A 27,500-nucleotide genomic window follows, 5' to 3' on the forward strand; every position below is an offset into this window, starting at 1 on the left:
TCTGGAGGGAGCAGAACGGACCTGTTGCTCCCACGGACAGTCGATTGGATTGAGATCTGGGGAGGCCAGGTCAATAACTTCAACTCCTCTCCACGTTCCTCAAAACACTCCATCCATGCAAGTGTGCAATGCAGGCTTTACGCTGCTGAAAGAGGCCACTGCAGTCAGGAATACCACCACCATTATAAGGCTGTTTAGATGGTTAGGTGGCACATGAACAGTCGTACCCCATAAACCACAAATACTGTAAACATTAGGATCAGGCCTCTCATCTCCGGGTTAGGCAGGTGAAGCACCGCTGATTCCATCTTCCCTCCACTTCCCGTCCTTTGAGGAACACATCTTTGAGCATTATGAAGCCAAGGCAAAGTCATTCTGCCGTCTTCTTTTCTCGGGCCGAGGCGGAGTCCTCCTCTGAGATTTTCCTGTGAGTGTGTGATGTGCTGTGATCAGCGTGTCACACTGTTTACTTCAAACACAGCCGAGGAGAGAGAAGGCTCTGTTCCTCAAGGTCAGCCATCATCAGTCTGCTTTAGGGACGAGAGAAGAAGTCTCCAAACTGCAGCCGGAGAAAATCTCTTCTAGACACACACACACACACACACACACACACACCACACACACACACACACACACACACACACACACACACACACACACACACACACACACACACACACACACACACACACCCCACAAAACTGAGCCCAGCCGGCTTCACCTGGGAGGGTTCAGGAACCTGATTAAGCAAGGAGATCACAGGTCTCAATCCAGTATGAATCTGGATGTGTGATTAGAATCAAAGCGTCTAGTCTGAATGCAAGAATCCAGTATGAATCTGCAGTGGTTGCAGTATGACTCCAATAACGTACGCGTATGTATTTCAATCCAGTATGAATCTGCAGAGTGTAGAGGTTTTACAGTCTGACAGCCATAACTGCAGCTATTTTAATCCAGTATGAATCTGCAGAGTGTAGAGGTTTTAAGTCTGACAGCCATAACTGCAGCTATTTTAATCCAGTATGAATCTGCAGAGTGTAGAGGTTTTACAGTCTGACAGCCATAACTGCAGCTATTTTAATCCAGTATGAATCTGCAGAGTGTAGAGGTTTTACAGTCTGACAGCCTAACTGCAGCTATTTTAATCCAGTATGAATCTGCAGAGTGTAGAGGTTTTACAGTCTGACAGCCATAACTGCAGCTATTTTAATCCAGTATGATCTGCAGAGTGCAGAGGTTTTACAGTCTGACAGCCATAACTGCAGCTATTTAATCCAGTATGAATCTGCAGAGTGTAGAGGTTTTACAGTCTGACAGCCATAACTGCAGCTATTTTAATCCAGTATGAATCTGCAGAGTGTAGAGGTTTTACAGTCTGACAGCCATAACTGCAGCTATTTTAATCCAGTATGAATCTGCAGAGTGTAGAGGTTTTACAGTCTGACAGCCATAACTGCAGCTATTTTAATCCAGTATGAATCTGCAGAGTGCAGAGGTTTTACAGTCTGACCAGCCATAACTGCAGCTATTTTAATCCAGTATGAATCTGCAGAGTGTAGAGGTTTACAGTCTGACAGCCATAACTGCAGCTATTTTAAATCCAGTATGAATCTGCAGAGTGTAGAGGTTTTACAGTCTGACAGCCATAACTGCAGCTATTTTAATCCAGTATGAATCTGCAGAGTGTAGAGGGTTACAGTCTGACAGCCATAACTGCAGCTATTTTAATCCAGTATGAAATCTGCAGAGTGCAGAGGTTTTACAGTCTGACAGCCATAACTGCAGCTAATTTAATCCAGTATGAATCTGCAGAGTGTAGAGGTTTTACAGTCTGACAAGCCCATAACTGCAGCTATTTTAATCCAGTATGAATCTGCAAGAGTGTAGAGGTTTTACAGTCCTGACAGCCATAACTGCAGCTATTTAATTCAATTTTTACAGTCTGAGGCTAGTCATCACATATAGGTTTAATTCCAGTAGAATTCTAGACTTTAGATGCTTCTAGAAATAATCATGGCTCTATTTTAATCCAGTATGAATCTGAACAGTGAATTTGCAGACAGTGATGTGTATTTTTTTCCGGCAGTAACAACTGTACAGCAATCTTAATCCAGTATGAATCTGCAGAACATCCAGAAAAAAAATGGATCAATTCAATCCAGTAGGAGTCTGCAGTATGTATAGCTTTTAACAGTCTGACAGTAATAATTGGGGAATGGCTTTAATCCAGTATGAATTTAAAATGTGTGTAGTTATCACAGACATTTTAACCTAGTATGAATCTGCCAGTGCTTCTAGATTCAACATCCTGACAGAAATAGCCACTGCTCTGTTTCCATCCAGTATGAATCTGCAGTGCCTATAGCTTTTACAGTCTGACAGTAAGAATTGGGGAATGGCTTTAATCAGTATGAATCTGCAGTAGTTTTTATAGCCTAACAGGAAGACTTGCATTCTCTGGAATGATGATGGAGCCCCATCCAACACCTTGGGGACGAGTTGGAGCACCAGAACGAAATCATCTATCATCAGTACGCCTACCCAACCTCACTGATGCGCTCATGTGGCTTAATGCAATCAAATCTGCCTCACAGCAAATGTTCCCAACATCTCCTGTGAAGCTTTCCCAGAAGAGTAGAGGCAAAGGGGGCCACAGTACCGTGGATCAGTGCTGCCGCTCTGACAGAGCGTGCATGTACATGTCTGTAATGTGAACGCAGTCTGAACCTCCTTGGCAGCAGTGCAGCTCCACTGCTTCAGGATATAGGCCACTGCATAGACCTCTCAGTGCAGGAAATGAAGCATCAAGCTCATCCAAAACCACAAAAATAAGCAGTTGAGGCTGGAGGACATCAGCATGAGCCCGTGTTTTCCCTGTAATCCACCCCGTTACAGCTTGTTAATGGTAATCAGATACAGCGTCTACACATGTTCGGCCTCGTTCCCCGAACACAACGTTACTCAGATGCTTATTCAGTGCGTCGGGAACAAGAGCGCAAGCTGAACGTCGCAGGAGAAGCAAAACTCCATCAGAAAGCCAGGGGTGGTGTTGGAGTGTTGGAGGGCTGGTGTATTGGGTTGAGGGGGGGTGTGTGTGGGGGGGGGGTGCGTGGAATTGAGGGCAGGCGAAAAAGCTAAAGCCTATAAATACACCCCATATAAGCCAATCTACTTCAGCGAGTGCCTCGAACCCCGCGATTTTTCAAAGCGCTTCATTCATAAGCATGACACAACGCTGGCGGAAAATGGAGAGATGCTATTCTGAGGGAGAAATAATCTCATAAAACCATTACAGGAACAACGTAGGTGCAGTGGGGAAGGATTACGGCGAGGCCCGCGTACGCCATGTCCCATTTCTCTCACACTTTATCCAGCAGGAGCGAAGAAAGCTGGGGGAAGAAAAAAACGAGGAGAGAGAAAAACGACCAGCGTACTGGAGTAACAAGCTTAGGTGGGGATAACCATGGAGAACATCCTGGATATGTGTGTGTGGTGTATGTGTGTGTGTGTGTGTGTGTGTGTGTGTGTGTGAGAGAAAGGAGAGAGAGACAGAGGGAGAGTGTGTGTGCTTAAATGACACAAGTCCAGCTTGAATATGATTATGCAAAGCTGTTTGACTAACAATGAACACATGGCAGTGTGTGTGTGTGTGTGTCTGTGTGTGTGGTGTGTGTGTGTGTGTGTGTGTGTGTGTGTGTGTGTGCGCGTGTGTGAGAACCCAATTACTCTCTAGGTCCCATCATACACCAAACCAAAGTTACAGACTCCACGATACCTCTGAAGGTGGCTACCGGTAAAACGTGAAGAACACTGATGATCTGGGTCCAGGAACTGGCTCCTGGGTTCCTGTCTAGGGGTGGATCTACATATGAGGCAGCGAGTGAAGAACGATCAGTTCTTGGAGGTGATGAAGGTGCTGAGCAGGAAAGATGGACAAGCGTAAGAATCTAAACACTTTGACAAGAACCAAGCCGATGTTCCACGATGTTCTAGATAGACGACTGGGTCAGAACATCTCCAGAGCATCAACAGGGGCTAGGGGTTTTCTTTTTTCTTTGGGTGTTTCTGGCATGCAGTCGTCAGTACCTACCAAAAAGGTACCGGTGAACTATTATTGGATGCCCAAGGAGGCCCCACCCACCTCACATCTTACAGGACTTAACGGAGGATCTGCTGCTAACGCCTGCTAAGTCTTGGGGCCAGATTCCACAGGGAGCCTTCAGAGGTCTTGTGGAGTCCCTGCCTCGATTGGTCAGGAGTGGAGTTTTATAGAAGCGTTTAATTTACTGGCGAACAAACATATGCATCAAGATATTGGTCAGTAGGTAGGATTAGAGTGTGTGTGTGTGTGTGTGTGTGTGTGTGTGAGGGGGATAAACAGACCAGTGTGTGATGATGGTGGAAAGCCAGAGAGTGAAAAAGAGTGAGTGTGAGAGAAGCTGTTTAAAGTGAGAGAGTTCTGGACTGGTGTGAAATTAAACCATCAGACACCTCTCATAACAGAGAGAGAGAGGGGGGGGGTTGGGGAAAGTGCGCGAGAGAGAGAGTGGAGGGGGTTTGGGGAGAGTGCGCGAGAGAGAGAGTGGAGGGGGTTTGGGGAGAGTGCGCGAGAGAGAGAGTGGAGGGGGTTTGGGGAGAGTGCGTGCGAGAGAGTGAAAACCGTGGCTCTAATTTAATCCAGTATGAATCTGCAGAGCGTGTCGTTTGTACAGTCCTGCCGAGGGTGCTGGAAACCTGGGTCGAACCCTGGGCCGGACTCCATTGTTTTAAAAACTGTAGCTCTGGATGGAGCCGACCGGACAGGAGCCAGAAACCGCTGACGTCATGGAGCAGCTCTATTATCTGAACTTTTAGAGAGCGAAAAAGCTAAACAGCAAATACATTAATGATAAAACGATGAGTCAGCGCATTTTCAGCCCCGTCGTCAACGACTACGACACTAATAAATACTTAAGCAACCACCTCGCCACCACTTAGCAACACCATAATGAATAATATGTGAGACACCATGTCAACAAACCAATATCATAATCGTTGCTAAAGCAACCACCTGAAATATCATAGCAACCACTTAGCAAAAACACGTTCAGCCTAGCGAGTGTGGCAACAGCCCAGCAACTCCCTGGAAGTGGAGCCACTTTGGCTGGGCCTAGAGGAAATGCACTTTTGCAGTTATGGCTTCTGTACGGCTGGGCAATATCATCAAAGATATACTGCATCACAATACAGCTTTTTAATCATATCTTGATATTCATGCATTGTCCGCTGGAGCCGCCGTGACTCGCCCCAGCCTCTCAGATTACACCGAAAAAGAAATAAAAGGAAGCAGAGCAGATAGCGCCTTGATCAACTCCCACTTCACCGAGCTCCTAATGTGGAAAATCTGCTTCCTTTACATTACTCCACAATAACTTGTCGCTCTCGGCCCAAAAGGTTGTTTAATTGGCTGCAGCTTGCCGCGTTGAGATTCAGCGTTGCCTAGCAACCTGCCTCCAGGCAGCATCAGTATCTTTTGAGCATATTTGTGCCTAATGACATTTATAATTGGCAGTACAACCTTCAGCCTTGTTTCTTCCTTTCTTGCTTGTTTATTTGTTTATTTATTTAAATAAGCATCTCCAAGTTGCTGCTTAGCAATGACGTTGCCGAGATACCAAAACAATGGACAAACCCAAGGAGTGCCTCCGTTTCTGCAGAATTCAGTGGGTGATCCGTAAACAGAGTCATTGAGAGTTGGTTTGGAGTGAAATGGGTCACTGTTGCCATGCAACCAGCTTTAGGTTATTAATTACATATCATATTTACCTGATTATCATTTCAGTTAAAATTTTAAATCGGTTGACGCCAAAATCAAACATTAGACGCTGAATTTTGGTTGGAAATCAAAACGTCAGACAGATGTTGAATTTCGGTTTCTTAACACCACGACTTAAAACAACAACATGCCGTATCAATGTCTAATAACGTTGAATTTCCACGTTGTCTGGACGATAACGTTATGCAGTTTTGATCACCATACTAACCCGGCTAAACGCTGGCATGTGACATTTGAAAGACGATAGATTTTGGTTACCCAACACCAAACCTTAAAACCAACAAAATACCAACGCTGGAATTAGACACTGTCCTGACATTGGATTTTTGTCACCTGATGGCACAGCCTACATAACACTACAGTACCTGGGATACCATAGCAACCACCTGAAATGCCATAATAATAATAATAATAATAATAATAATAATGAGTTAGCAAACCCCCTAGTCTCACCCTAGATACCATGTAGCAAACCATCTTGCAATGACTAAGCCACAGTATAACCAACGCCTGGGATACCACAGCAACCACCTGAAATACCACGGTAACCAGACAGTAAAAACCCTGGTCTTCACTCTAGTTACCACAACAATATAACCCTAGCTACCCAACCCTGGGAACCAATCAGGACTAAGCTCAGCCGGCCTTGTTTAATTAGGCACTGCAACAAAACCTGTTCGTTCTAAAAGGCAGGAGATGAAAACAGGACCGGTTTCCCGTCTCCACCGTTTCCATTATTTTATTATAATTCTAGGAGAGCATTTTTTATAGCTTTATGACACTAGCTTGCTAATCTGGCTGCCCATCCTCAGCCTGTGGTTTTTATAGATCCAATCAAGCTGGCTCCACCAGCCCATTTAAAGGGCCGCCTCGCTGCAGTTAACCGCTCACCTTTATCCACAGTAATCGCCCGCTGTTTATCCTAATGAACTGCGAGGAGCACCGAGCAGATAGAAACAAGAGCGGCTCGATAGCTTCTGTGATTCAGAGGCTTTAAAATGAGGGTGAATTATGATTAAAACCTCAAACCAGAGATAAACTCGGGAAAATAAGTCCAGTATCATTAGTTAGACTCTAAAACCTAGGCTTACCTTCGAGTCATTAATCAAATATATTATTCAGTAACTATCAGGGAACAACAGGGGAAAATAAACAAACAAACAAACAAGTAAATTAAGTCAGTTGTGCAAGTTATACTTCGTTTCATCCTCGTCCAACCCAACAAGACTACAGTTACCACAGCAATACTCCTAAAGCACTACAGTTCCCACAATACCATGCAAATCCAACGGTTTTCAGGAGGCACGCACACTACCGAAATTACCATATTTACCTTATTAGTGTGTACCTACTAAATACTGAGTAACTACTATGAATTATACAGGAACTACTAATTGTTCAGTACCAACAAATACTGAGTAACTACTATGAATTATACAGGAACTACTAATTGTTCAGTACCCAACAAATACTGAGTAACTACTATGAATTATACAGGAACTATTAATTGTTCAGTACCCATTAAATACTGAGTAACTACTATGAATTATACAGGAACTACTAATTGTTCAGTACCTACTAAATACTGAGTAACTACTATGAATTATACAGGAACTACTAATTGTTCAGTACCCATTAAATACTGAGTAACTACTATGAATTATACAGGAACTACTAATTGTTCAGTACCTACTAAATACTGAGTAACTACTATGAATTATACAGGAACTACTAATTGTTCAGTACCCAACAAATACTGAGTAACTACTATGAATTATACAGGAAACTATTAATTGTTCAGTACCCATTAAATACTGAGTAACTACTATGAATTATACTGGAACTATTAATTGTTCAGTACCTACTAGTAATTACTACGTATTAGTCAGTTACTTGTAACAGTACAATAATTATTACACATTATTTCGAATTGACTAATAATTATTCCATATTTTATATATATATTATATATATTATTCAGTATCTATGGTAAATTATCCTGTAACTGCTAACTTCAGTAACTGTTCAGTAACTATAACCTATCCTGTAACGATTAATTATTCAGTACCAGTAATCATCCAGTATCACTCCAAATGATTCCCTAACTAACTGTTCAGAAGCCTCTGTGAATTATTCAGTTTACTGCTACGACACGAACACGTCTGTGCCTAATCTACTGTAAACTCACGTCAAGCCTGAGGAACTGAGGAATTATGGGCCACATTCAGGTTCTAAAGGGTTTAAAGGATTAAATGTCATTTAAAAGCACTTGTTGGTCTGTAAACACTAAACCCACACAAACACAGACCTATGTGGACCATCCTTAGAGGGATCTGGGCCCTATAACAGCACCAGTGAGGCACCAGAGCGTGTGAAAATGCATGGAGGGCGCTGAGCCGCCCAATCTGGATCTTATATTAGATCTAAACGCTACAGCGGATGCAGCCCCATCCCTTTTACCTGGAAGCGAGCGCTCACGGGTGTGCTGCATATTTATAGCCTCCAGTGTGTGACTGGCATTAGAGACGTATAACTGTCCGGACCCTCACCACGTCCAAGCGAGAGATAACACACTAATGGAACTCAGGCATCTGTACTGACCCGTTCTAGTGGTAATACAGTAGCTGTAGCTCTTTTGAAACCAGGTGCCTTTTGTTTACAGCAGCTTTAGACTGAATTTAAAAGGGAAACTCAACCAACTTTTTAAATACTTCAGCGTAAATACACGGTTCAGTGTGAACACGGTCATTCAGAGAGGTTTGAGGTGAAGCTCTCCATTCTAGAGGAACTACGGAACTTTCCGCTGCAGAACAAACAGCTACTTAAGGCTTTCTCTTATACGACGGGTTCGTAACTAATGCTAGCTAACTTAAATATGTTGAATATGTTGAATAAATGACCAGTTTATTGATGTAGCCCTCTTTAAACAAGTCGGCAGCCCGGCATGCAGCTAGCACTATGCTAACGGATAGCTAAAGTCATGGTCCTGGCCTAAAAGATGATCAGCGCTAAACTGGGACCCGGATCTCATAGCACAAAGGTGAGGCTAATATGGAGCCAGTCAGCAGCTTAGGGTTTCCTATGCCATTAAATTGTGGTCTAAACACGGTTTATCAATTTAATTGCAGTGGAGGGATCCATGCAGGGCGTTATGAGGTAAAATAGTACCCGAAGAAGACCCCTCCCCCCCCACACCCCCGCCTCCACCACCACCAATCGGTCAATTTCTCTACGATGAACCCGAATTGACTGTCAACATCTTAGACTGATCGACTGACCCAGCTCTTGTGCGGTAGGCATTGCTATGGTGCTAAGTAGTTAATAGCAATTTGCCCCCCCCCCCCCCACCCCCCCCCCCACCACCACCACCACCACCATCGGTCAATTTCTCTACGACGAACCCGAACTGACTGTCTACATCTCAGACTGAATGACTGCCCCATCTATCTCTTGTGCGGAAGGCACTGCTATGGTGCTAAGTAGTTGCTAGCAATTTGGCCAAATGGTTGCTGTGGTACCCCATGTGGTCGGTTGGGTGTTACTGTGATGTCTAAAGGGTGCACAAACCAGGGGATGGTGATGGTGTTGCCAAGGAGGTTGATGATCAGGCCTGCAAACTAGCAACACCATGCTAATTAGAGGGGTATACAGTAAGCTACCTACACCCACCAAACATGCCTTTGCTGATTGGCTGCATTCAGGCTAAGAGGGTGAAACTACATATTTGAGCTTTGGCTGAACTATGCTTTAGGAAAGGATCAAAAGAAATTTTCCAGCTTTTTGCGCCAAAGAAAAGAAAGAAATGAAGAATAACTTTTCCTATCCAGTATCCAGGTGTGCTGGCATTCAAATCTGTCCGACTCCTCTCCCCAAAGCCCCGGCCCTGCCACACTAAACGGCATAATTGCGGAGCAAGTGGCGTTCGATTTAGTCCGGATGTTTTTCATTTATTTTTATTTTTCCCCCCGTCTCCCTCTGCTCTTGGCTGCCGTTAATCCGCTGTGATTTCTCCGCAGCTGCAGAGGCTCAGAGTGTTTCCTCCGCTCCGGCCTGCCAATCAGAGGGCCGGGACAGCTCCAGATGGTTTGGGAGTGGCGCGGATGCCAAGATCCAGCGGAGAGGGTGGGAAACATGTGGCGAGGAAGCCAGCAGAGCGACGTCTCCGCTCTGATAAATGGCTTCAGGCCCGGAGCTGAGAAGGACACGCTGACCTCTTTAGCCTGTGCTGAATGAATGACTGACAGCCTGGCCCGTTTACTCTCGTCAGCTCTGGTTCTGAAATCTGATTGGCTGAGCCATGATCAAAGCCATAGTAAAACATATTAAAGACGTAGTATCTACAGTGAGGGCCGGAAATAGTGGAATGTCAACAAATGTTATGGTTATTTTAGTACTCCTTTAAAAGGTGCTACAAATACACTATAAATGGACAAAAGTATTGGGACACCTGCTCATTCATTGTTTCTTCTGAAATCAAGAGAATTAGATAAGCTGATCCTGGTTTTGTTGGAGCAACGGTCTCTACTGTCCAGAGAAGAAGGAAGGCTTTCTACAAGATTTTGGAGTAGGAGCATTGCTGTAAGGATTTGATTGCATTCAGCAAAAAGAGCTAGAGATCATTCCAGAGAGCACAGCTCTTTCCACTGCTTCACAGCTCAATGCTGGGGGGCTTTATACCCCTGTACTAGCCCCCACCTGGCATTAGGCAGCATGGTGCTGATAGGTTCATGGTGTTTATCTGCTCCAGAGAGTCCTATTCTATTGGCAGTTCTTCTCTACAGGCACTAGACAAGCTGTGTGTGCATTTGCACATCTGTGTCAGCAATGGGTGCAACTTAAAGTAGCTAAAAGCATTCATTGGAAGTGGTGTCCACAAGTATTTGGACATATAGTGTAGATTTTGCAATGCCATAGTAATACTTGGTTCCATATTTATTTATAATAAACAACAACAAAAAAAATGTATCACAGTATTGCTGGGCAGTTGCTATGGCGTCCACGTTGGTCGCTATGCTGCCAAGTGGTTGCTGTTGTACCCCATGTGGTTGGCTGGAGGATATTACTAGTGTATTTGTATCATCAGGTGGTTGCAATGGTGTTGTTTTTTTGGAGGTTACCATGATATTACAGTTGGTAGTGATGGTGTTGCTATGACATTGCTATGGTAATCCTAAAAGGTTGCGGTGGTGCTGCTACTAGGAGATTGCCATGCCATCACAGGTCCTTGCTTGGTATTAGCATACGATTGTTTGCTACGGTTGTTGGTTAAGTTATCAGGTGGTTACTATGGTATTCCAGGGGGTTGTGAAGGTATTCTAGGTAGTTGCTATAGGGGTTGCTTGCTATGAGGCCTTCACTGCAACAGCATCCAGGTCCAGCTTCTCCTCAGAGGTTTCCCTTATGCTTAATTTTAATGAGATCGGGTGATTGATGTGGTCATTGCAGAACATCTGATCTCTTCACTTAAATAAAAATAAAATAATAATAAAAAAAGTCTTTATAGTTCAGCCAAAACTCGACCACTTGGAACGAAATGCTTTTTCTTGGTGATGGAAGGAGGACTTGAAAGAAACCCAGAAGAAAGGACAAGCTGCTACGCGGTCACTTGGCAATATTAATCACTAAGTCGGTTCTTAGCCTTGAGAGGATTCAAATCTGGTGTGACGATCTTTACATTAACACTGCGTATCTACGGTACACTGGAAACCCAATCTACCGCGGGTCGCTGAGCAGTGGGATTATTACAGTCAGGGTGATTGACACACAAGCTTACCAAGAAAGTCCTCACCCTTCAAATCAGCTCAGACTTCAATGAACGCCTCCAAGATCTCATTTGGTTTAAAAAGGGAGGACAGATGGGTCTCAGACGTGCCTTTAAATAAGGCTGATACTTTCAGTTTCCAGTTTCTTTCTGCTCAGGCTGGAGGACTTAGGACTTACAGCAGAGTGGGAGGCCAAGCGAGACCTTCTATTGAGGTTAAATGATGGAGGGCTCCTTCTTAACCATATAAAAGACGGCCCTGTTCTCAGGTTTAATGGAAACTCCACATACACATAATATTACAGACGCGTGCATGGATATGACCCTAGTGAAAAAAGGGTTCTAGATAGCACAGAATAAGGGTTGTATACGGTGTAAAACAAAAGTGCTACAAATATACTATATTGACAAAAGTATTTGGACACCTGCTCATTCATTGTTTCTTCTGAAATCAAGAGTATTAGAAAAGCTGATCCTGCTTTTGTTGGAGTAACTGTCTCTATTCTGCAAAAAGAGCTGCATCACCACCCCACCCCACCTCACCATCCCCAACTCAAAAGTACTGGATGGAGCTCCTCCACCACCATCATTCCAGAGAACACAGTTCTTCCACTGCTCCACAGCTCAGTGCTGAAGGGGGGTTTAGATAGCACAGAATAAGGGTTGTTTACTGTGTAGGAACAATAGCGGAACCTTTGAAGTGCTGATTACAATCATTTTTAAGGCTCTAAAAAGAACGAGAGTTTTTTTTTCTCATATTTGTTATATATAGAACCAACCCCTTTACTAAAGAACCTTATATATATTATTACTGACTTGCAATAATCATATCATTTCTTTAGAACCATTTTAAAAGGTTCAACTTTGCTCTCTCAGACTCCGGCTGCTGATGGCAAAGCAGGGATTCAAATTCATGACCATGACAGCGTTCAACCACAGAGTCTCTCTCAGCTGGGATTTACATTTATATATCAGAATCTGGACACCAGAACTTCTATAATTGGGCTGGAAGAGGAAACAAACAAATTATTAAACCTATAAATAAATAAATAAATAAATAGTTTATTCATCCACAAACAATTCATTTTAAAGCGTAAACAGAAATGAAGCCACTAACAGCTGTGTCTGGAACTGCGCTGGCATTTCTCCACCTGAACTCGGTGACATGAGTGAAGCGCTGACCCGTCTCCGCAACAGTGTGAGCGCTTACCTGAGACTCACCGCAGCCTGGCGGGACCAGGAGCGCATTGTTTCAAAGCTCTAAGCGGGTTAATTATTAATTACAGCACAGTTTAAACATCACAGCCCAGTGAGCAAATACGGACGAGTTACGCTCCTACACACCTCCACACACACACACACACACACACACACACACACACACACACACACACACACACACACACACACACCTTAAACAGGACCTAAAGCTCCTGGCCTGGCGGAGAAAAGGCACCGTCTTGGTGACGGGGTTACGAGTGAGGAAAAGCAGCCAGCAAAAACAATCTGGCGGATGAAGCCGATTTATTTATTCACTGGTGAAGAAAATGGAAATCCCTGCCTCTCTCAGTCAAGTTGAAAATTGTGAAACTGCTGTACACTCCAATCCGCCACTGCAGGGCTTAAGAGGCACTTAAAAAGCCGGGCTGGGCCTTAAACCATCGAGGGAGTGAAAGCGTGTTCTAGGCAATGAGAGAGTGAGTGAGAGAGATAGAGAGAGTGAGAGTATACGTGATTCTTCTCACAAAGACTTCTCCACTTCATCTCTTTAATAAACCTACAGACCAAAAAAAACTAGATGGACAAAAGTATTGGGACATGCCTAATGCCAGGCATGACATTGAGCTGTGGAGCAGTGGAAGAACTGTGTTCTCTGGAATGAAGGTGGTGGAGCTCCATCCAGTACTTTTGGGACGCTGAGTTGGGGAGTTGGGGTTGATAAGGTGGGTGGTGGGGTGGGGTGGTGATCATCATCCAACATCCTGACCTCACTAACGCTCCTGTTGCCGAAAGCAATCAAATCCTCACAGCAATGCTCCTTCAGAATGTACTAGAAAGTCTTCTTCCCTGACAGTTACTCCAACAAAAACAGGAGAAACTCTGTTTAATAGCCTTGATTTCAGAAGAAACAATTAATGAACAGGCGTCCCAATACTTTTGTCAATAGTGTATGTATGTTTAAAACACCTCGGGCACCTGAAAAGTTTGCATATGTCTGTCTAAACTAACACACATACATAAATAAATAAAGATCTGGATCTTTGGCTCTGATGCCAGGCCTCCTGATGACGTTTCTGCAGCTGCTGCTGTGGATAATGAAGTTCCCTCCCTGAGCAAACATGCCAACCACAAACTAGTGTGTGAGACTTGAGCTGACCTCAAGCTAAAGAGCTAAACGCAAGCAAACGACACAAGAGAGCAGACTGCTTACACAGCACTACCCCACAGCACTGGCCCAGCAGTGACTTCACTCCAATCACAGCCCTGATCTTCAGACTGTCCACGTACTCCACTTCGTGGGTGTCAAAATACGGCAGAATCCATCTTTACTTTCCATCCATGATTAAAACGCAGCCTCTTAGCCCTTGGTCATATACAGTACATCACTCACCAGCAGTGAAGTCCTTGTTCAGGTCGATGAAGGCGTTGGAGTGAGGAACGCGGATCTTCACGTCAGAGCTGAGAGCTCTTTCACACCGAGGCTTTCTGCACAACAAACAGACAAATCCAATCAGCAATGTCATACATGACCTGTAAGACAACAGTCTGCATTGATTAAGACCAACAAAGTGTTTCTATTAAAATGCCTCACCGGTCACGGAGATAGCAAACCTCCGTCACACCGCTCACCACTCCGAAAACGTCTGGAATCATGTCTCCGTTAAAGCTGCAGTGGAAGAAACGGAAACACAAGGCTTCTCAAAACACACTCAGAAATACAGCGCTTTAACCAGCCAGGGCTGGACTCAGCCCACAGGTCACCCACTGATGCTCCTACCTGCTACCTCTTTAACAACAACAAAAACAACAACAACAACAATCATTTATATTATAATAATCATTTTAACATACATTGTTGCATAATTGTAAGAGTTATATATTAATTAAAAGTGTATTTTATTATATGTTACATATCATTAATTCTATTATCATTATTATTGGCACATTTATTATATTATATTTAAATATTTTAGTAAACATTTTCGCAAAAAGTATTTTATTAATTAATTACTTACTTACTTACTTAATGAATTAATTAATTATCATAATTATTATTATTAATAATACTTCCCCAAATCAGCTTTGTAATGAATTTACAGACTAATAAATAAATAAATAAATAAATAAATAAACTAGACAAAAATATTGGGAAACATCTAATGCCAGGCAAAATAATAAATTATTTATTTATTAGTAGTAGTAAAAGTAGTAATAATATTAAAAACAACAACAACAACAACAACAATAATAATAATAATAATAAAGCATTTTTCATACATTATGAAATGTTTTACAGTACATAGTTACAACAGCATTAAAAAAATTAAGTGTATATATATAATTAAATACAAATAGAACAATAACAGACTGCCCAATCTAAGGGGAATAAAACTAGGAAAAGGCAATTTAAATAAATTAATAACAAGTTAAGAAATAAATGAAATACATATAAGACAAGATCAGATAAATAATAAAGTGCATAGTGTTAATTAGCTTGATTAGATAATCTTGATAAAGATAAATGTTTTAAGTTCTGGTTTAGAAATGTCCACTGCCCCGCCTCTCTGACACTGTTCGGTACAGTGCCCCACAGTCTGGGGGTGTAGTGGATGAAGGCTGCTTCCCTAATTCTGTTTATTGGCTGTTATTAGACTGTCTGTGAGAGACGCTCACTTACACTGAACTATTCCTTTAGTGTTAAAGACTTTCATATTGTAGTGCACAGACAGGGCGGGGCCAACAGTAACAGGGTGGAGGCCCAAATACAAACAGAGTGAATGTACTTACTCCATAACCAGGGGCTGGTCAGTAAAGGTCACATTGAGGTCAACTCTGTCAGCCTGGTCTGAAGGAGAACATTGAGAAGTCAGAGGAGTGACTGAACACCATCAATATTACGACTGCTGCACATTAAAATAATAACTATCAAAAAAGCTTCATTAGAAACCCTTCTCTTAGAGCTCCACCTTGCCAATCTACAGTTAGAGAAAGGGGTTTATGGCCAGTAAGTGGATATGCACAAGGTAGGTGTTTCTAATAAAGTGGCCAGTGAGTGGATATGCACAAGGTAGGTGTTTCTTATAAAGTGGCCAGTGAGTGGATAAGCACAAGGTAGGTGTTTCTAATAAAGTGGCCAGTGAGTGGATATGCACAAGGTAGGTGTTTCTAATAAAGCGGCCAGTGAGTGGATATGCACAAGGTAGGTGTTTCTAATAAAGCGGCCAGTGAGTGGATATGCACAAGGTAGGTGTTTCTAATAAAGCGGCCAGTGAGTGGATATGCACAAGGTAGACGTTTCTAATAAAGCGGCCAGTGAGTGGATATGCACAAGGTAGACGTTTCTAATAAAGCGGCCAGTGAGTGGATATGCTCAGGGTAGGGGTTTCTAATAAAGTGGCCAGTGAGTGGATATGCTCAGGGTAGGGGTTTCTAATAAAGTGGCCAGTGAGTGGATATGTTCAGGGTAGGGGTTTCTAATAAAGTGGCCAGTGAGTGGATATGCTCAGGGTAGGGGTCTCTAATGACGCAGATGGTAAATGTTCTTCTCTGATGTTGAATTCACAGCTTTACCCAGGGTCTGGTTATTCCCCCAGAAGATGAACACTTTTGTCTGTTGGACATCGGAGCCTTTTGGGTGACCGGTGAGGAGAACATCCATCTGAGAATCTCCATCATAGTCTCCTGGGACAACACTGCTGATGATGATATCACTGAAAGAGTGAGAAGACGGCAACCATGGAACAGTGTGAACAGATGGGCAGAGGACAGCATTAATGGTTCAGTACTTTGATAGGTAATTTATTGATCCCCAGGATCAATAAATTAGCAAGTTCAATAACTACAGCAGTTCGTATCTGGTGGGTGTTTACTAACGGCTATAGGAAGCATGGACGCCGTGGTTCTCTTCCCTTCTATTCTATAGAAATGAAGCCTGGACTGTACGCCTTGTTGTCAAATCTGCAACCAGAGTCTGCGCAGTACCCCTTCAGTAGCCCCGCCCCCTCCTCCCAGGCCGAGCCTCAGTGTCTCAGACCGTCTTCACTGAGCTTCCAGCGCACAAGCAGAGCGGATTTCCCCTCGATTATAAGTCTGTCCGGTAAGTCGAACATGTCCTCCATGTACTGAACAGAAAGGGTGGGTGCCTCTGACAGGCCTCTTCCTACAGCCAAGGCTGTCTGTCAATCACTTCATTTCTAAGTGTAGCCCCGCCCTCTTACAGTAGAGCAGAGTAAGGGTTACTCAGTGATTTTTGAGGGATAATTAAAAACTGTAGACAGTTTAGAGGAGGAAAATGGGCGGGGCTGTTTTGTCATTGAAACATATGGGGATGGGTGGAGCTACCGTCATACCGCCACCAGCCAGCAGAGGCGCTAGACCTGTGGCTGCTTCACTTTTGAGAGACGCTGTGCAGTCCATGTTTTCTATGGTCACTGGTGTCTTCAGCGATCACCTGAACCTTACCTGGGGAAAACGTCCTTGGCGAGATGCACCTTGGGTTTGAAATAAGGAGCTTTGAGATCAGCCAAGAAGATCAGCAGCTCTGACTCTGGAAAAAATAAATAAATCAAGAGAACATTTTGAGAAGTGAGAAAAACAAAGACGAAATTATCTAGAACATGGTGGAACATATACATGATCGTAGATCTAGAACACGATGGAATAAATGGTAGATCTATAACATAGTAGATATATAATGATAAACTCTGACATGGCAAGATATCTGGAACATGGTGGAACACAAATAGGTCGGTATATCTAGAACTCAATCATCATAAGATCATTAGATATAGAAAGGCTGGAACGTTTATAAGATGATCGCTGATAATGAGACCATGGTGTATATCTGCAACATCGTAGAACACACTAGATAGAACATGGTGGACTTATATGCAATATCAGATCTAGAACATAGTAAAGCACATACAGAGTGATATACATGGAACATATATAGGATGGTGGATCTAGAACGTAATGGGATACATGGTAGATATGTAACATGGTGGATGAATACACAGAGAAAGACCTAGAACCTGAAGAAACATATGGTGGATTTGTAGAGGACAGTAGATCTACAACACAGTCAACCACACAGGATGGTGGATATATAGCACTGTGAACTTATGGATGGCAATTTATCTAGAACATAGTGGCACACAAATGGGTTGGTAAATCAAGAACACTTACAGTAAGAAAGATCTTACTTTTATAACATTGTAGAACACACTATATAGAACTAGGTCTATAGGACTACACTGTACATGGTAACATATGTAGAACTTGGTACAACAGCAGATCTAGAACATAGCAAAGCACATACAGAACAATGGTGGACGAATACACAGAGAAAGACCTAGAACTCGAAAAAACACACAGTGGATTTGTAGATGATCGCTGATCTACACCATGGTCGACCATGTTCATTGTGAACTCATGCGTGGCAATATATCTAGAACATAGTGGTGCACAAATGGGTTGGTAGATTCAGGTAACAAGAAAGATATAGAAAAGCTGGAACCTTTATAACATGATGATAATGAGACCATGGTGTATATCTGCAACACTGCAGAACACACTATGTTGAACTAGGAGGACTACATGGTACACACATGTAGAACATGGTGGCCTTACATGCAACAGCAGATCTAGAACATAGCAAAGCACATACAGGACGATGATAACTGATCTAGAACATGGTGGACGAATACACAGAGCAAGACCTAGAACTTGAAGAAACACACGGTGGATTTGTAGATGATCGCTGATCTACACCATGGTCGGCCACGTTCTTCGTGAACTCATGCGTGGCAATATATCTAGAACATAGCGGAGCACAAATGGGTTGGTAAATCTAGAACACTTACAGTAAGAAAGATCTTACTTTTATAACATTGTAGAACACACTATATAGAACTAGGTGGACTACACTGTACATGGTAACATATGTAGAACATGGTACAACAGCAGATCTAGAACATAGCAAAGCACATACAGAACAATGGCGGACGAATACACAGAGCAAGACCTAGAACCTGAAGAAACACACGGTGGATTTGTAGATGATCGCTGATCTACACCATGGCCGGCCACGTTCTTCGTGAACTCATGCGTGGCAATATATCTAGAACATAGCAAAGCACATACAGGACGATGATAACTGATCTAGAACATGGTGGACGAATACACAGAGCAAGACCTAGAACCTGAAGAAACACACGGTGGATTTGTAGATGATCGCTGATCTACACCATGGTCGGCCACGTTCTTCGTGAACTCATGCGTGGCAATATATCTAGAACATAGCAAAGCACATACAGGACGATGATAACTGATCTAGAACATGGTGGACGAATACACAGACCAAGACCTAGAACCTGAAGAAACACACGGTGGATTTGTAGATGATCGCTGATCTACACCATGGTCGGCCACGTTCTTCGTGAACTCATGCGTGGCAATATATCTAGAACATAGCGGCGCACAAATGGGTCGGTAGATCTGAAACACTTACACTTACAGTAAGAAAGATCTAGAAAGGGCGGAACACAAAATATAGAACTAGGAGGACGACATGGTGAGGTGCGGGGTGGGGGGCGTAGACTGTGGAACATGGAGAACCATAGCATCGTCAGGACACGTAATGCATGATGATAATGATGATGATGATCTAGAACACAGTGGTGGAGATATGACATACGAGATATACGATACAGATCTAGGCATAACAGTCATTACAGAACAAGCTGAAGATGCACAGGGCGGGAGATCTAGAACATGATGGAACACTTAGTATCTAGAACAGGTATCTACAGCTTCAGGAACAGGGTAGGAGCTCATGCTGAAGTGACAGTCGTTTCTTAGAGCTTGTGTTGAGCATTTAATAATTATATTCATTAAAAATGATAATTAGAAGGTGTTAATGAGAGGGAGGGCCAGGTGCTCCTCCTAGAACCAGGGGATCCAGGGTTCATACAGGGTTAGTTAGCTAGTCCTGAGGCTCATAATAAACCATGGCAGCTCAGGCATGCCTCTGGAAAGCCTCTGGAAAGCCTCTGGAGCACCGACAACACCTCCCTGAGCAGTTCTGAGGGGTGACAGCTTTATTAGGGAGCACAATCAGGCTGATTAGAGCATTAGCTTTAGCCAGCTAGCATTAGCTTTAGCCAGCTAGCCTCAGCCCTGTACTTACGCTTTCTAATGACGAAAACATCCGTCTGCTTATCCGAGTTAAAATCACCGAAAGCGGCTACAGTCCCCTCGTTTTCCGCCCCGAACAGATCCGTGGTCACGTCCTGAAGCCCAAACGCGCCGTGGTGAACAAAAAAGCCCACAAATAAGGCTAAAATCGAGCTAAAGCAGGGCGGCCACATCCTGACAGCCGGAGATGACCAAAAGACTACAAAAGTCGGAACACGGCGCGCTGCTTTACGGCAAACGGAATTTACTTTTTTTTATTTTTTATTTTTGGTAAGTCAATACAAGACGTATTTATTTATTAAAAAACACAAACTAAAATACCAAATAAACACGTTTATTTTATTTAAATAATAAATACAAATATAACGAGAAACGCCTCGCTGACGTCACGACTTTACGGCCGCGTCGTGCTGGAGTGTCAGTGAGGAGGTAAACATGGCCACTTTAGCTGATGTCGGCTGGAAGCTGCTGGAGTTTAAAGCCCGGTCCAAACGTTCAGGTTCGGTTCTTTCACATGCACGGCGTCGTCTGCGACCTGAGCTGATGTGTTCTACTTCCACGTGTGGTTTTTATCGCATGTCATGTAGTTATTTCGCGTTAAATCTGCATGTGTGTGTGTGTGTGTGTGTGTGTGTGTGTGTGTGTGTGTGTGTGTGTGTGTGTGTGTCAGTGTAACAGGGGCTGAAGCCTTAAAGGTCAGTCTTTGGGTTCGGGCTATTTTAAGACCCCAGCCCAACATCCCTCAAGGGTTGCAATGGATGATCTGCAGCTTCAGGACCTTTGTTAGATTTCTGTCTTTGATGTAAAACATGAAGGCCTCGTTTAAGCACAGTGTTGCTCAACCTGTGGCCTGTGTTCTTTACATTGAGCTGAATGGAGACTAAGACTCTTATTTTGAAAGCTTTAGGCCTAGTTTGAGCCAAAAGTGGCTAAAGTTAAGGTCAGTGCTTTATTGACCAGGGTTTTATGTCCAAATTATTTAAAAAATAATTGGAAATAGTCTTAAATGTCTTAATATCTAGTTTGAGATTATTGTTTATAACTGCTATTGCTTATTTTTAAGTTATTTTATCTACAGGAGTTGTGTTTACCCATTGTCGGATCCCTATGTAGGGCATGGGGGTTGTTTTTAGTAAGGCCCGGCCACCAGATAGCATCCTGAGGCCACCAGATAGCATCCTGAGGCCACAAGTTAAGTTTCTGGTTCCCCAAATAATAAAATGAGGCCACAAGATAATATCTGGAGGTCACGAAACCAGGTACTAGGGGTCAGACTTCATTTAAGCTAATTACTGATGTAGTGATGTGTTTTCTTAAAGGGTAATTTTACACATTTTTACACATTTCTGCATAATTCAGCGGTTTTAGATGGACCAGTCATTCTGGGTGGGGGTTTGGTGTGAAATTGTGGTTAATTGTCGAAAAATATACAGACTTTTAAGCGATTGGTGAAATTTCCCTTTAATAAAACTGGACTACAGTAGATAAACACATCATGACCTGCATGAGATTGAGATGAAAATCTGTACTCAGACCTTCAACCACATGTTAACACGTCATCATCTAGTCTGACCTATTTGGTGGGGATGCACCGATATAGGAACAACACCAGTGTCCGATATTTTCCATGTACGCATCCGCTGATAACATTTACGCTTATAAATGTAGAATTTGGAGTAAATCTACCTGGGTTAGCATTACAGAGACATACAGCACTTTGTAGAGGGTAACAAATGCAGTAGGATCAATCAAATGTAGATATTTTAGGACTGTAGTTCAATATTCAGGATCAATTATCAGACAGCTCTGCTTATCGATCTGATACCGGTACGGTTCCAATATCCTCGTGCATCCCTGCTGTTTGATCCGCTCAGATTCACTGACTGAAATTGTGTTGCATGACTTGCTGTGTAATTCACTGTAATTTGTCTTCTTCCACTAATGCTCCACTAACCTGCAGAGTTTCAGTAGGGTTGTAGTATAGCTGGGAGAGAGGAGGGCGGTAGCAATCAACTAACGAAAAATGGCCTCCACTGCCAGTGAGAATTCCAGTCCGCGACACAAACTCAGCAGATATGGTAAGTCGTGCTGCAGTGATTGGGTTCATGGGTTCATGTTCACCCCCTCATAAAACACGCCGTCCCCACAGAGCTGTAGGCCTGAGCCAGTCTGGGTACCAGTGCTGGCCTGGGATCACTTCACTCGTATCATAGCGTATAATATAGCATTAATATCCATTTCTGTGATATTCTATACTATAATATTTAGAATTGATTGTACATGATGTGTCCAAAAGTTTGTGGACACCTGCTCCTCCAGTTTCTATTAAACTAAAGTAAAGTCTATTAATAGTTATTAAAAGTTTGCCCCTATTTGCTTCCAAGGGGAAGGTGGTGTTGTTATCCACTACGCTACACGGTGATGGTAGACCCCACTGGAGTCTGTAATAAGGTTATAGGCCCCTGACTTAGAGCTTGTGTTGACATTTGTTTTGGGTCGTTGGACCATGTTCAGATTTTACTTTATAAACATTTAAGCTGATAATTTTGGGCATTTTTGCTTGATCAAACCTGGCTAGTGTGCCCCCTAGTGGTTCAAAATACATCAAAATTGGTGTCTGTAACTCCACTCTAATTGGTGGAGGTCATTTCAATGAGATTCACTGGGACAGATGGGTTTTGCACACATGACTTCCTAGAGCGGAGCAATATGACGATATTTTATCGTATTGTGAAAATTGTTGTTATTGTGATGATGGTATGATGGCCAATGCGCTGCCACTACGGCCCAGGGGTCATGAGTTCGAATCTCGAGCAATGCTGCTTTGCCATCGGCAGACGGAGTCTGAGTGAGCGCAATTGGTCGCGCTCTCTTTTCGGGTAGGTAGATGGCGCTCTCTCTTCTCTCAATACTCTTAAAGCGACGATCGCCAGCATTAGCTGATATGGTGGAGCTGGAGACCCAACGCTTTCCTCCAAGTGTGGCTGACCGACGTCGGCACATCGGCAGCAGCTAGAAAAGAGGGGTGGATGGCTTTATATGTATCGGAGGAGAGTGTCGAACCAAATTAGGAGAAACAGGGAAAATTTACTCAAACAATTAAAAAAACGTTGCATTGTTGTCATAAAATCTTTAGGTTTTCCATTTCTGAGGATTTTTCCTCCATGTAAAGTTTCAGAACCCCTGTTTTAGTGAACAGGGAGTCGTTTCAGACTGCTACACAGCTCATTGATAAACTAAAGGAGCAACCTTCAGACCCCGAACACGTCCTGGTGAGACAAAATCTGTGTATTAGCCAATCATATCTTTATCGCCTCCCTGTGTCATCTTTTTCTATCGATTTTTCAATCAGCGCTGTTCTTAGAAGGTTACTTAGCAACTGGAATCGGGTCTCTCCGGGCTGTGCGGTAGAACCTAAATGAGATGAATCTCTCATTTTCCTGTTGGATGTGCGGCGCTTTAGACGGAGTTATCTTAAAAGCGATGGCTTTGTCCCTGCTACTTAAAAGCTGATGGAAATTATGCTAATTTGCCCGGAAATGGGAATTTTCAGTACCTGAGGTATTGACCCTGGGTCGATTCCATTAAAATGTAAATCACTCCAAAGTTAAATGTGTCTGAAATGGTGCTTTCAGCTGAAGGGGTTTTCCCTCAGAGTCGCTCTCTGCCTCAGAGCCAAACCAAATTCACGGCTGCTGGACCTCCGTGTTCGTCCGGGCTCGAACCGGACGCTCGAGAGATTTTCCTCCTACCCCTCCTCATCCAGTCCACCTGCTTCCTATGGCGTTAGGCTATTTTCCAACCTTAATTCTATCCATTAGAATTAAACAGGCTGTTACTGCTTCTCTTAGACTGATATGTAAATTAGCTCTGTTCTGGTTGGCTGGCTTGTTGAAAACTCTAGTTATAACTTCAGCCTAAATGGGTTGAGCGGATGTAGCCCGAATGGGTGTGGCTAAACTGCTGTAGCCTGAATGGGTGTGGCTAAACTGCTGTAGCCTGAATGTGTGTGGCTAAACTGCACCTCATCCCCAACTCCCTAACTCATCCCAAAAGTACTGGATGGAGCTCCTCCACCATCATTCCAGAGAACACAGTTCTTCCACTGCTCCACAGCTCCTCAATGCTGGGGGGCTTTATACCCCTCTAGCCCACTCCTGGAATTAGACAGCATGGAGCCAATAGGCTCATGATGTTCATCAGCTCCAGAGAGTCCTATTCTATTGGCAGTACTTCTTCTCTACAGGGACTAGACAAGCTGTGTGTGCATTTGCACATCTGTATCAGCTATGGGTGCACTCATTAGAGGAGGTGTCCACAAACATTTGGACACTTTTTTTTTTTCCCGGGGGAAAAAACAGACGGCACCAAAGACAATAGAATTAAATATTTATGGTGCCTTTAAGACCAGTATGTAAATGAGCTCTGTTCTGATTGGTCTCAAACAGAATGCAATCGGAAACACTCCTTATAACTTCAGTATGAAGGGGCGGGGCTGAACTGCTATTGGCTGAATAGTATAGTGTGTTTTAGTTTTTGTAACGTCACAAAAAAATTTTATATTTAACAAGATTTAATTAGTAGAAACGATAAAATAAATAAATAAAAATTATAAACAAGATTAAATAATTAAAAACTAATATAATAAATAAAATAATAATATTAATAATAATAATAATTTTTAAATAAGTGCAGAAAGAGATTTCCGTGCTCCAGGCTGTGGAATGTTAATTCTGCTGCTTGAGCTAGTACACTGTAAAAGCAGGTAACGCCGCAGTGGCTCAGAATTTCGAGTGCCCCCCTGTTTGATCAGCACTCTTAGCATCAGCAGCATGCCAAATCAGCGCAGGTGTCGGCTTGTGGGCTGAAGTACGCTCCACAGAGCTCCACAGAGTAAACGGCAGGCTTTGAAGTGCGCACTTCTGCATCATTGCGGCCTCCGAGAGTGAAGCGGTGTCTGTGAATGAACTCAGGTCCTCTAAACTGCTAAGTGTGTGTAAGTCGGTGCAGTGCTGAACCTCTGTGTGTGTGTGTGTGTGTGTGTGTGTGTGTGTGTGTGTGTGTTCTCTGTGGCCAGGCTCCATTTATGAACCCCTCAAACTGTCCATCCTGCACCACGAGGATGAGCCGCTGTGGGAAAAGCTGGACCGCTCCTACAATGCAGGTGAGACATGTGTCCCAGGTGAGGGTACCTGACTGTTGCACGCAGTCGAACCTTCTGATGTCCCTTTTTTTGACAGACCTTTGGGGGTCCAGAGATGACTCCGCCTTTTATATAGGAACTCTATATATAGCTCTACAAGTCCAGACTGACTCCTGCATCAGCCTGTTTGTTCTTCAAGGCTCAGGACCCCACAGGACGGACCACCACAGAGCAGGGAGGTAGTATGTGGGTGGTGGGTCTACATTCTCAGCACTGACAGCAGTGACCCTGACTGACCTGGTGGTGGTGGCGAGTGTGTGTTAGTAGTGTGTGTTGAGCTGCTGGTATTAGGCTAGTGGGTCACCTTGTAGATGCCCATGCACGCCCACGGGACGCTGCTCACGGGATAGGTAGACAGTTTCCAATAAAGTGGCCAGTGAGTGGAAGCACACTATATGTGTTTCCAATAAATTGTCCACTAAGTGAAAGTACAATATAGGTGTTTCTAATAAAGTGGCGAGTTATTGGAAGCACATGGTAGGGTGTTTCTAACACAATCTAACACACACTAACACACTCGCCACCACCAACACGTCAGTCAGTGTCACTGCTGTCAGTGCTGAGAATGTAGACCCACCACCCACATACCACAGTCTGCTCTGTGGTGGTCCGTCCTGTGGGGTCCTGAGCATTGAAGAACGAACAGGGTAAGAGGAGGAGGCTGATAACAGAGTCTGCAGAGAAGCTGATGGACACAGTCTGGACTTGTAGACCTACACAGTGCTCCTGTACGGGAAGTTAAGCTGATTATTGAGTATTGATTATAGTATTGATTGATTATAAGCTGTATTGAGTACAGAAGCGAAGAAGGTGGTGTTAATGAAGTGTCTGGCTGTATATCGTGTTTTAGCCGGTCAGTAACAGTACCTTCATTGCTGTCTGTGTGTGTGCCTGTTCGGCAGGCTGTACAGGTGGTCTGTAATGAATGAATAAACTGGGAGAAACAGTTTAAATTAAAATGGGTTCAGCTCAGATAAACAAAGATATGGTTAAAATTAAGATGCTTTAAAAAAAAAAAATCTATACACGTCCCGCAGCAGCCTCCATCTCTCACCCTCACTCTCTCCTCCAAATCAGTGCCAGCTGTTGGATGAAGGGGGCTGTAGATTAGCCGTGGCAGCGCGGTGTTTCCTCTGTGTGGACGAACAGAGGGATTATTATTATTCATTCAGGTTAATGTTTTGATCAGAGATGAAATGAAACAGCGGTGAGTTTTACAGCTAATCAAAAGGCCGTTTCAGCTCCACTGCATCTGTTTCCTCACAAACGCTGATAAATTACACACACAGTAAATTAGTCTTCTGTGTTCGGCCTCGGTTCTGCTGGAGGGCTTCCTCAGGAACTCGGTCTGCTCGTCCTCCTGAACGTCAAAGACTTCGCATCTGTACAGTTTACCCTTACACAGAAGTGACCAGGAGGTGGTCATAATGAAGTGGCCAGTGAGTGGAAGTACGAAGTAGGTGTTTCCAATAAAGTGGCCAGTGAGTGGAAGTACAAGAAGTAGGTGTTTCCAATAAAGTGGCCAGTGAGTGGAAGTACGAAGTAGGTGTTTCCAATAAAGTGGCCAGTGAGTGGAAGTACGAAGTAGGTGTTTCCAATATAGTGGCCAGTGAGTGGAAGCACTAGGTAGGGTGTTTCTGTTAAAGTGGCCAGAGAGTGGAAGCACAAGGTAGATGGTTTCCAATAAATTGTCCACTGAGTGGAAGTACAAAGTTGGTGTTTCCAATAAAGTGGCCAGTCAGTGGACGCACTAGGTAGACAGTTTCCAATAAAGTGGCCAGAGAGTGTACAAGATGGCCAATGAGTGGAAGCACTAGGTAGGGTGTTTCTGTTAAAGTGGCCAGTCAGTGGAGGCACAAGGTAGACGGTTTCCAATAAAGTGGCCAGTGAGTGGAAGCACAAAGTAGGTGTTTCTAATAAAGTGGCCAGTCAGTGGATGCACAAGGTAGGGTGTTTCTATTAAAGTGGCCAGAGAGTGTACAAGATGGCCAGTGAGTGGAAGCACAAGGTAGGGTGTTTCTAATAAAGTGGCCAGTCAGTGGATGCACAAGGTAAAGCTGTATGTCAGCTGTGGTTAAAGGAATTATGTTGTTTGCTGATTTCATGCTGTTGATCTTCTCCGTGTGATGGCGTGATGTATTCATAGCATAAAGTGCAGCATAAATCTGAGGGAGTGGTGTCGCGTTCGGAGTGGCGAGAGTAGATGGTTATGAGGCTCATCTACAGTCTACAGATCCACAGGACACAGTTCCCCCGTTCAGTGATGGACTGCTTTAAAGGTGGGGAAAATATGAATGATTACATAT

The 27,500-nt window shown here is 43.5% G+C and overlaps 2 protein-coding genes across 4 annotated transcripts in view; one reads left to right on the forward strand and one right to left on the reverse strand.

The window, feature by feature from the left end:
- The window catches only part of LOC140548041 (T-cell immunomodulatory protein-like), an 82,212-nt gene extending 62,034 nt beyond the window's left edge, over positions 1–20,178 (reverse strand). Inside the window, exons 1-7 of the mRNA XM_072671392.1 lie at positions 19,984–20,178; positions 17,259–17,343; positions 16,368–16,507; positions 15,585–15,642; positions 14,389–14,463; positions 14,188–14,282; positions 12,694–12,803 (exon numbers count right to left, since the gene is read on the reverse strand). Coding sequence (XP_072527493.1) covers positions 12,694–12,803; positions 14,188–14,282; positions 14,389–14,463; positions 15,585–15,642; positions 16,368–16,507; positions 17,259–17,343; positions 19,984–20,164 — 744 coding nt within the window. The 5' untranslated portion in view covers positions 20,165–20,178. The remainder of the gene's footprint in view (positions 1–12,693; positions 12,804–14,187; positions 14,283–14,388; positions 14,464–15,584; positions 15,643–16,367; positions 16,508–17,258; positions 17,344–19,983) is intronic.
- Positions 20,179–20,405: 227 nt separating this feature from the next.
- Positions 20,406–27,500, forward strand: part of phkb (phosphorylase kinase, beta) — a 124,863-nt gene continuing 117,768 nt past the window's right edge. For 2 of the 3 annotated variants that reach the window (XM_072671609.1, XM_072671608.1), the window contains exons 1-3: positions 20,406–20,490; positions 21,952–22,069; positions 25,069–25,155. In XM_072671609.1, coding sequence (XP_072527710.1) covers positions 22,015–22,069; positions 25,069–25,155 — 142 coding nt within the window. In that variant the 5' untranslated portion in view covers positions 20,406–20,490; positions 21,952–22,014. The remainder of the gene's footprint in view (positions 20,491–21,951; positions 22,070–25,068; positions 25,156–27,500) is intronic. The other variant, XM_072671607.1, reaches the window with a different exon arrangement.

The sequence above is a fragment of the Salminus brasiliensis genome, chromosome 25 (genome assembly GCF_030463535.1).
Source record: "Salminus brasiliensis chromosome 25, fSalBra1.hap2, whole genome shotgun sequence".
Lineage (NCBI taxonomy): Eukaryota > Metazoa > Chordata > Actinopteri > Characiformes > Bryconidae > Salminus > Salminus brasiliensis.